Source organism: Marmota marmota, unplaced genomic scaffold (assembly GCF_001458135.2).
Source record: "Marmota marmota marmota unplaced genomic scaffold, marMar, whole genome shotgun sequence".
NCBI classification, from domain to species: Eukaryota; Metazoa; Chordata; class Mammalia; order Rodentia; family Sciuridae; genus Marmota; species Marmota marmota.
This window is the reverse complement of record NW_026000052.1, coordinates 2,832,627-2,843,144: the sequence shown is the minus strand read 5'-3', so window position 1 is coordinate 2,843,144 and position 10,518 is coordinate 2,832,627. Positions and strand designations below refer to the sequence as shown.

The 10,518-nt window shown below is 63.6% G+C and overlaps 1 protein-coding gene across 2 annotated transcripts in view; it reads left to right on the top strand.

Moving 5' to 3' along the window:
• The window catches only part of Rxra (retinoid X receptor alpha), an 87,403-nt gene that overhangs the window by 72,092 nt on the left and 4,793 nt on the right, over window positions 1-10,518 (top strand). For both annotated transcript variants that reach the window (XM_048813369.1, XM_048813368.1), the window contains exons 6-9: window positions 3,134-3,263; window positions 6,371-6,503; window positions 8,293-8,384; window positions 9,792-9,897. In XM_048813369.1, the coding sequence (XP_048669326.1) occupies window positions 3,134-3,263; window positions 6,371-6,503; window positions 8,293-8,384; window positions 9,792-9,897 (461 nt within the window). The remainder of the gene's footprint in view (window positions 1-3,133; window positions 3,264-6,370; window positions 6,504-8,292; window positions 8,385-9,791; window positions 9,898-10,518) is intronic.

Sequence of the window (10,518 nt, the reverse complement as noted above, 5' to 3'; positions counted from 1 at the left end):
CTTTGTCCCTACAGCCACCAGACCGGGATAGGGAGGCTCTCGGGGCTGTCCCTGCCGTGCCCAGGGCCTTGGTGTCAGACCCTCTAGCCTCTCATTGCTTCCCCTGGCCTCACTTGAAATAGCCTCTCCTGCTCTTTGTCCCTCCCTAGACTGTGGGCACAGCCCTGCCTGTGGCCTGTACTGAGCCCCAGGCAGGGGACTTCTGTGCCTGTCCTTCCTGGAGCACAGGCACCTGCACCGCTCTGAGCACTGTTGGTCCCCACGAGCTCACACTGGTGGGGGACCCATTTATTATGGGATTCCTGAGGAGGTGGCTCACTGTGCCCCCGGTTGGTTGGGTGATGCTGATTGTTGAGTCCAAGTACGGGGCTGGGCGCTGACCCTCAGGCTCCGCTTGCCTTGGGCCCGTGGTCGAGATGGCTCTCACGGGTCCCACGTCGGCCACAGGCGTGGCCAGCATGGTGTTGAGACATCATCTGGATCTCTGTTGGGTTGAGGGCTGGGCCAGAGCCCTGAGGTCAGCTAGAGCCCTCATCCAGGCAGACCTCAAGGTCACCCTGGCCTCTCCCCCCTCCAGCTCACACTTCTTTCCCCTTTGTGCTAGCTGCACCTACTGGCGTTCACTCCCTTCTGCCCTGGGTCCTTTGCACTAGCTGCCTGGAACACGGTCCTTCTGCTCCTCTGGCTGCAGTCTCAGGACCCTGCCCGAGCCCTCATCAATGTCCTTTTCTGAGACCAGCTGCTGTTCCAAGGGCTCAGAGTGCCTGTCCCTTCCTTCGTGGTCCTGGCACATGGTGACCACGTAGTGAGTTGTTGCCATCCTGTGAGGCCATGGGGGTAGAGTGCGAGCCGTGCCTCCTGCCCAGCCCTGGTTGGGGACAGCAGCCCTGCCCTGCCCCCAGTCTGAGTGGAGCTGCTGTGCACATGCCGGCTCTGTGGCCACTGCCCCCCATGGTGGGCTTCCCAGTGCCCCAGGTCCACAGCCACCCTGACCTGCGGGCTGTCCATAGCTGGGACTCCTTCCTTCCAGGAATGGTCCCGTGGAGCAGTCCCCACCTGCTCCGACCCTCAACAGCTCTGCCTGGTCTGTGGTCCGTGCCCACACCCCTCTGCTCTGGGAGGGAGGGGCGTGGGGAGGGTTGAGACGGAGCAGAAACCGAAGGAGGTGGAGGCTGAGAAATCCCGCCATCTGCTCTTCCGGCAGAGTTGGTGCCTAGAGCCGCACGGAGGCTGCTCAGGGCCAGGCTCTGCCTCCTGTGGACGAGCCACATCCCCTGGCTGGCCTTCTTGTCTGACCTCATGCTGGACACCCTTTGTATACTGGCCTGGGTGCTCCTTCTGTCAGATGGGCCAACTGGCCCTGGGAGGGGGCTCAGCAGCCTCAGCTCAGGCAGCTGGCGTCCCCCCTGTGTGGCAGGGCCTGGGTGGTCCCATCAACGCTCCTTCAAGGCTGGAGGTGGCAGCTCGTTAGGTGTCTGCTGCTGAATATGGCTCAGAGGGGCAGCCCTGGCCTGAGCTGCACAGGGGGATGGAGCCAGCAGCCCTCACAGCCCCTCCCCCCCAGAGACCCCCAGGCCTGGCCCTGCTGGGACCCAACCTGAGCCTCCCCTCCTCCCGCCACCTGTTCCCCAGCCCCGTGTGCCCCTCCTGCAAAGGCCCCGACGCTTAGGACTGCTCTTCCCTTCCTGGAGGCAGCCTGCCACCCTGGGCTCCAGGAGAGCCTCCGGGGGACTGGCCGTCCAGCACCCGGGCAGAGGCCAGTTCTCTGGGTGAGGCTTCTGAGCAGGGCCGCCTGCTGCTGGGCTTCGATGCAGAGTTGCCTGTCTCCTTCAATCCGGCGTGGCCGCCTGGGGCCTCTTCTCCACCACGCCCCATGTACCTCTCAGGCCGTCCTGCAGCAGATGGGCAGTGAGGACTGCCGTCCAGCCTGTGTGTCAGGAGGGGAGGCCCAGGCTGAGGCACAAGCCGGGCACCTCAGGTTGGGGCGCTGGGCAAGGGCCTGGTGCCTAGTGAGTGCTGGGGCTCCCAGAGGGAGTGAGTGAGGGGGCCGTGGGCAAGCCCCTCTCGGCAGGGGGCCCCACCTCTACAAGCTGCGTCCAGGGAGCCCTGTGATGACACTCCCTCCCGGCCCCCCTGTGTCCCCCAGCCCCTCCTGGCCCACAGCCTCGAGGTGAGTCGTCATGGCCGCTTGAGCAGACCCTTTTATGTGCCCTGGGTGTTTAACTGCACATCTCTGCTGAGCAGAGAGTCTCTGTCCAAGGGAGCCTCGCGAAGGTCCCCTCCTGCCCATGCCCTGGCTGCCGCGGCTCTGAAGGAAGGGGTCCCCTCCGGGGAGCTTCAGGGGTTCCGTCCTGCAGCAGCATAGCCCGGTGCCTTGGCTCCCTTCCCTGCTCCCCCCACTAGGGACAGGAAGCTGGCAGCCCCTCCGGGCAGAACTCCTAGAAGGCATCTGCTGGCCCCTGACCGTCACCTGGGCCTGTGTCTGAGCTAAGGCAGTGTCCACCCCGGCTTCTGCCTGTGTCTGGTAGAACTGGACTCCCGTGTCACCTCGACCACAGTGAGGGGCTGGCCCACCCAGCTGCACCCTCCTCTGTGACCCTGCCCACTCCTGCTCAGCACCTGCTGGGAGGGACACAGAGGTCCTGCGGGCTGTGTGAGCTTCCTGTGGCTGTGGTGACGAATCACTGCGACACAGCAGCTCACAGCAGCAGAGGTTCAGAGGGCCACGGCTCGTGGGCTCAGGAACCCAGAGTCAGCCGCACTGGGCTGGTCAGGGGGTCAGCAGGGCCGCACCCGGAGGCCGCCATGCTCCTTGGCCCCCGTTCAAGCCAGTGGCCTTTTGTCCCCTTTGACCTCTGCTTCCATCCTCATGGGTCCTCCTCTCACTCTGACCCACCTGCCTTCTACAAGGATTCTTGTAGTGGCATTGGGCCTGTCCCCATCGTCGAGGGTCATTTCCTATCCCCAGGACCTTGATGTAATCCCACCTGCAAAGACCCTTTTCCAGGGTCAGGACCAGGGCCTCTCTCTCGGGCTATTGCTGAGTCAGCCATGGGCCAGGGCCTGCTCCAGGCTGGCTGTGTCCACGTGTTGGCCGCCTGGACCTGAGCACCGTGCCCTTTCTCCCTCACAGCCCAATGACCCCGTCACCAACATCTGCCAGGCCGCTGACAAGCAGCTCTTCACGCTGGTGGAGTGGGCCAAGAGGATTCCACACTTCTCCGAGCTGCCCCTGGACGACCAGGTCATCCTGCTGCGGGCAGGTGAGGGCCAGACCTGGCCAGGGCTGGGTGAGGGCAGCGGTGCTGCGGGTGTCACTCCTGCTCTCTGGGGCTGCAGGGAGAGCCCTGGGGCCTCGCTTCCCTGCCCTCCCTCCTAAGGGGGTCCTGACGGGGTCTCAGCGGCCACCTGAGAGGCGAGGGCTGCTGGGGTCTGCCCACCGGGCCTCTCGTGCTTCCCACAGCCTCCCCGACTCGGGGCCGGGGCACGGCGCTGGTGTGACATGGGGCTGCGGTCAGGCTAGCTGTGGGTGCACAGACCGGAGAGGCCACCCGGGGCTGTCTCCTCTTCTGCAAATGGACATGAGGGATGTGCTGACGGAGGCCAGCTTTACTGAGTGCCCAGCGGGGAGCCCAGGTTCCTGCAGTGGCCGTGGTGTTGATGACTACCCAAGTCCCCCTGAGGTCCTGCTGTCCTGGGGCCTGAGTGTTCCTACCACTTCAGCCACCTGCTGCCCCACGGAGGGTGCTGTTACCAACCCCAACCTGCAGGGCCTTGGCCAGCTTAAGGCAGGTCCCTGGTGAAAGTGAACAAAAAAGCAACCAGAGATGGCTTCCTGTGAAGCACAGAATGTTCTGGAAGTTACCCGGTCAGGGGCAGAATCGCACAGGCCCTGACCCCCACCTCCCTCTTAAAAGGACTCCAGTGCTCTGTTGGGTCATCCAGATGAGCCAGGACGGCCTTCTATCTCAGGCCCCTGACTACACTGGCGGCCCCTGGCCCCCAGGGCTGGGTGCGCAGCCCCCACTTTTGTGGGTGCAGACTTCTTTAAGAATCTGGTCAGCATTCTGCCTGGCAAGGTTGGGTCCACCCCCAGCTCTGCCCTCACTTTCGGGGCTTCTCCCTCCTCCCCTGGCTTTCTGAAGCCCGCCTGACCCAGAGGTCCTTGGAGGTGACCAGTGGCCAGGTGGGGCATCCCTCGCAGAGAGGAGTTGGTCTTTCCTCACTGGCATGGAACACGAGGACAGCTGGGTTCTTCTTTGGGACCTGCAGATCTTTGTCTGGTGGGCAGACCATGAGGCCTGCCCGCCTGTGTGGCAGAACGGGGTGTTGGGGACACTGGCTGCTGACAGCTGTGGGCAAGGCTGTCTGTAGACAGCGTGCTGGCCTTTGGTGTGTCCCCTCCGTGATATCCACCTTCAGCAATGAGGCACTGGGTGCCTGTGTGGCCCTTTCCTCAGCCCAGGACCTGGGCTGTCCAAGTCCCCAGAGTGGGTACACTGCTCCCCTCGGCCAGTTCCTGGGAGATCTTCATGGTGCCTCGCCTCTGGACGGGTCTCCCTGCCCAGCCTCCCGCACCGAGGCTCCTTGCTGGCCCGCCTCTGGCTGCCCCGTGAAGCTCAGACCTGGCTCTGTGCCTGCCCCAACGTTCCACTGGCTTGGGGTACTTGGTGGGGTGGCTGAATCCCAGAGCCAGAGTTGGACCTCCTGGGTGTGAGTGCAGCCCTGATGCCCAGGAGGGTCCGACTCTGCTGCGTCACTGTGCCTGTCTGTTCCACGAGTGTCCCTTGAGGGGCTGGCGGTGTCATGCCCATCAAGCAGAGTGGTGGCACTTGGGGCCCTGCTGCACTGCCAGATGGCCCCCCAGGCCCTGCAACAGCCCCGGGGTGTGGGGCCTGCTCAGCTGGAGCCAGCAGAGTTTGAAGCCCAGGCTACCAGGGGCTGGATCTGGTCAGCCCCAGGACAAGGTCTGGCTGGCTGGGGCTGCCTGAAAGGTCAAGGTGCAGGTTTCAGGCCGTGGTTCTGGATTCTGATGGGTCGCCGCTGTCCTGAGAGCCCGTGGGGACCTGGGGAGATCCTGGCCTGCCTGTGCTCAGGGCTGACTTCATGTGCGTGTCCACTGCTTCAAGGCGAGGCTCCGTCTTTGGACAGGTGCCCACTTCCCCTGTCCAGGGGACATTGAGGATCAGTGTAGAATAGTCTTGGCTCCTGCACAGAAGCACCCGGCACTATGCCTCTCCTGTTTGGCCAGTGGGTGGACCGAGGTGGGCAAGGGTGACACGTGGCTTCCAGGCCCTGTCCTGCCTCCCCCCTTCCTCTGGGGCCATACCCCAGGCCGTGCGTTCGGAGACCGCAATCCGCTCCAGTCTGGTCTGCAGAGGGTCCTGCTGTGCAGGCGCCTCCTCTGGTAGAGAGTGGGCTCTAGCGAGGAGGGTCTGGCTGACCTGGCGAGGGGTAGTTCGGCCATGGGGACAGTACACCACTTGTACCTCTGGTCTGCCAGAGATTGGGGCCTCAGGCCATCTGGTCAGCGGGAACTCCCCCTAGCTGCAAGTACTGAGGTGTGAAATGGGGGTCGGGCTTGTCTCCAAGTTCCTTCAAGGGGTCCCTGAGGCAAGTGTGCAGAGCACTCATGGAGGCTGACGCGGTGGGGAGCAGGCGTGGCCTGTGGGAGCCCATCTCCTGGTGCAGATCCCCGCTGCCTTTCCCCTCTGTAAAGCGGGCCAGCGGTTGCTTCATAGGAGTGCAGTCAGCATGTGGTGGGACAGGCCACAGGATAGGCCAGCGTGAGGCCCAGAGCCTGTGACCACCCGGGTGTCTCTGTGGACAGTTGTGGTCATGGGTATTAAAGCTGGTAAGTCTCAGCTTACAGGCGCCGTGAAAGTCCAGCGTCTCTCCCCCACGCCCTCTTGCTGTCGTCCACTGTGTCTGTCGGTATGGAACCTGGTGCCAGGAGCGTGTTTTCCTTTAATGCTTGGCCGTTCTGTGCGATGCACGCGGTACACCTTGGTCCCCAAGAGCTGGCAGCAGCGGTCCCTGTTTGTCCCAGAGGGAGTCCTTGGGAGCTCTCCCACTTCCAGGCACGAGCATCCTGCACGTGCAGAGGCAGCTCCTGCGTTTGCTGAGGGAGGTGCTGGACGCAGGGCTGCTCGGCTGTCACCTGCCCGTGTGCACACACTCAGGTGCCCGGGAGCCTCTTTTCTGCCGAGAGCACTCTGTGGAGAGAGGGTTCCATGGAGCCTGCTTTGGGAATGCTGGTCTGGGTTTGGAAAGGATGGTCTGTGACGTGCTGCTTTGGGGTCTGCCTGGGGACCAGGGACAGGGCGGGCCAGTGGGCCTGCAGACTGCCTGACTGTGCCTCCTCCCGCAGGCTGGAACGAGCTGCTCATCGCCTCCTTCTCCCACCGCTCCATCGCCGTGAAGGATGGGATCCTGCTGGCCACCGGGCTGCACGTCCACAGGAGCAGTGCCCACAGCGCAGGGGTGGGCGCCATCTTTGACAGGTGGGGTGGGCGTGGAGTCCGGCCGCCTCAGCCTCCTCAGCACCCAGCTTGGCACCACTTCTGCTTAGGAGAGTCACAGACACCAGCCGGTGCACCGAGTGGGGTGGGGGGAGGTCCTGGGTCAGTGAGGTGTCCGGGGTGGCCGATGGCCACCACTGATGTTGCTGCTCATCTGCGACCAGCTCTTTCTTTATCACCCTGTACATTCACTGGGAGAAGGAAAGCGGACTGTCCTGTAAGGCCAGCAGGCGCTGTCAGTCTTGCAGTTCTGTGAACGTGCCGCTGAGCTTGGTGCGTCACAAACCGTGCCGTGATGGTGGGGCTATTGCAGCAGGGCGCATCTTGTGGCCCAGCCCGAGGATAAGCACACAGTGCAGTTGTCCCAGGCTGTGGCTTCTCACCCTCCAGGGGGCGTGTGGCTACACCTCTGCGTGTCCTCGGCTGCGGCTCAGTGGACACACTCAGGGGCAGTGCTGGTTGGAGGGCTGCCCTTCCTCGTCGGGCGGGTTCCATTGGGTCACTCTCCTGGAATGGTGGGCCCGTTGACACTAGCAGGCCCTGCTCTGGCCAGCCCCCACCTGTGAACCCAGAGGGCCAGCGCCAGACCCCGGCAGTCTGGGGGCCTGTGTGTCAGCTGCAGCTCCTGGAACAGGGGCCAGGAGGAGCAGGCCAGGGGAAGCGGGAGGGCCCGGCAGCCTGTTAGAGCCCTGGGTTTGGAGGTGAGCGAGCACTCTCCCAGCTGCAGGGAGACGTTTGGGAGAGTGCCTAGCAGCCGTGGGCCCCGGGTGTGGCAGGCGGAGAGGGCTTGTGCCTTACCCTGGTCTGCGCAGTGCGTAAGGCTCTGCTGCAGGACTCCTCGGGCCCTTTAGCAAGCTTATGTCAGGAGGCCACAGGAGGCCCACTTAGGCTTCATTAGAGGGGCCTATTCCCCCAGGCTCCCAAGGGGTCCCTCTGGGCCACCTCCCTCTGCCCCCAGTGGTTCTGTCCTCATCAGCTATTTCCACTTTCTGGATATGACAGTTTTGGGGACAGGGGCAGCCATTAGGCTGGAGGGTCCCCAGGTCCAGTGACTGAGATAGGCCAGTGGGATCCAGGATCAGCTATGGCTCTCAAAGGGACCAGGAGGGTTGAGGGTAAGTCTGAGCATGCCCAAGAGGCTCCAGGGAGGGGCCCACCTTGCTGAGGAGGCCGAGTGGGACAGTCTCCCTTCTGGAAATGGACAGCTGGTGACAGGAAGCTAGACCTCCTCCTCCATGGCCCCTCCCTCCCCATGGCGCCTTTCCCCCTGGCTCCTCCCTCTCTATGGTCCTCACCATGTGGCTCCTCCTCCCCCCCTATGGCTCCGCCCTCCCTCCTGGCTCCTCACCTAGAAGGACCGCATCCTCACATCCTCATGGAAGGTCTTCCGTGAGCTAAGGAAATACTGTGGCCAGGACTGTGCAGCTGAGCAGGGCAGGGGCAGGTGGGGCAGGGGCCCTGCCTCCCACATGCAGGTTCACAGATCACCTGGACTCTGAGGTTAGGCGTCCCCTCCTTAGTGCCCTGTGTGAAATTCCACGAGCTGCCCGGGAACAGGTGCCCTGTGGGGAGGCCGTGCCTGGTGTGGAGGCTGCTGGCGCTCAGGGCTTCACTTCTTCCCTTGGGCCCTGTCTGGGCAGCTGCTCACCAGCTTGGCCTGTTGCAGCTGTCCTTGCCACACCAGGCTTCCCAGAGTCCCTCAGGTGTGCCTGGGCAGGGACCTTGACAAGAGGTGTATAACTCCGACCTTGGAATCTGCCTCCTCCTGCAGGGTGCTGACGGAGCTGGTGTCCAAGATGCGGGACATGCAGATGGACAAGACCGAGCTGGGCTGCCTGCGGGCCATCGTTCTCTTTAACCCCGGTACGCCCCTCCTGGAGGCCCAAACCTGGCCTCTGGCTCCACACTGCAGAGGACAGCCGTGCTACTAGCTATGCCTCCTGAGGGTTGGCCCCGGGTCTCATGCACAGTTCGCCTCAGCCCGTGACTCAGGGCCTGGTGACAGTGCTGGTCATCGTGGTCTCCAGCTGGGCTCTGGACTTCTGTGGGAGTGCCTTGCTGTCCTGCACTGGCACCTAGGCTCCAGCACAGGCTGGATCTGACGTGTCCTGGTCAGTGTTGACCCCCCACTCAGGCCTGCTGTCCTGGGGTCACCAGCATTCTCCAGCCTCGGGTCCAAGGCAGAAATTTCTGGGGCCATGGCCATGGGGTCGGCATGGAGCAGGATTGGGGCAGGCCTCGGGCAGGCCTCGTCTCCACCCTCCGGACTCCCACCGCAGAGGCCCCAAGGTAGTGTCCGTCACCCATGGGTACAGCACTGTGCTATGGGGGACCCACTGGGGCAGCAGCAGGCTGGGCCCCTCATAAAGCTGGGAGTAAATGGGCAATGCCCCTCATGGCCACTGCCACCGGATGGCCAGTGCCCAGCATGGCCAGTGTGCAGGATGCCCCCTCCCAGGTAAGGGTCAGAGCGGCCAGTGCAGGGTGGAGGGGCGGTCTCGCTGAGGCATCGCCCTGCCGGCTGAGTGGGAAGGGGCAGAGGGTTTCAAAGCTGCCTCTCTCTCTGGGGTGGTGGCAGGACGTGGAGGGAGCAGGCTTGGTGCTGCTGTGGCGGTGTCCCCTGCACACCAGGCCTCATGAGGACAGGCTCCTCATGGCACTCCTGGCCTTGACCCCTGCCAACCCGCAAACCTGAGCCGTGCCTCTTGCCCAGCCTGGCAGAGCCGGTGCTAGTGCAACAGCATTAGCACACGGTCAGCCGTGCCCTGTGGTTTTGGTGGTCAAGACCATGCCATCTCTGCAGCCTGGGCACAGGCCCGCGGGTCCTAAGCTCTGGACTCCCATCCCAGGCTCTCAGGGAAGGGCTGCAGCTGCTCCCTAGGAACAGGCTTGTGTTCAGGGAGCGGGTGTGACTTCTGTTCACGTCGGGGGTTCTGACCTGGGTGCAGTGAGGCACCCATCACGTCTCTCTCGGTTACCGTGGCAACCGGGGAGCAGCTTCCTCACTGTCCAGGTACAGAAACTGAGTCCCCGGAGGTCGAGGACTGACCTGTGGCCATGTAGCTTTCAAGTGGCAGAGCCAGGCCTCAAGTCCAGAGCACCCTGCTGTGAGCATCACGCTGAGCCCCCCTGCATGGGGAGCCGTGGGCAGCCGTGTCCAGGAGCAGGCTGCCCACTGCTCCACCTCCGCCCATGGGCTGAGCCACGGGGTGGATTCCAGAGACAGTCCACACAGCTGCGGGGTCTGTCCTGAGGCTCTTCTCCCTGCAGACTCCAAGGGGCTCTCGAACCCGGCGGAGGTGGAGGCGCTGAGGGAGAAGGTGTACGCGTCCCTGGAGGCTTACTGCAAGCACAAGTACCCTGAGCAGCCCGGCAGGTGAGGCCGTCCCCCAGCAGTGGGCGTCCAACATCGCATACCGTAGGAGCTTTACAGAGGCACAGCATAGGGGGCCGTGGCTGGAGCATGGGCTCAGCTCTGTCCCTGCCCAACTGGGCCCAGGAGGACTAGGGTCTTTCCTCGTTTCTGAGCCCACAGTGCTGGGTGTGCAGTAGGGGGAGCGGGGACTCTTGGGATTCCTGTGAGGTCCGATCCTGCCCTGCTCTCTGAAGGCACCACCTGCCTCCCGCCCAGCCTCCCGGCCTCCTGACCTGCAGACCAGGTGTCGGGTGCAGGGAGGGTGGGGCAGCCGGAGCTGCCCAGCCCCCCAGCCAGCTGGCACGCACACAGTTAGCAGCGTCCTTGCTGCCTGCTCAGCCCTCATCTGGTTTGGTTTAAGGCGAGACTTCCCAGAGGATGAGGACAGGAGGGGGTGGCAGGCGGCTTGTTTTTCCTGGCTTCCTGCCTGGACCCATCTCGCCAGCTCAGCAGAACACGGCTTGTTCTCTGGCCCTGCTCCAGACGCCAGGCTGCATTTGTGCCTTTAAAACGAGGATCCAGGGCTTCCTCCCCGGAAATAAAAACATTGTTAATAATTAATGAGCCCCCCCCCCCAGCCCC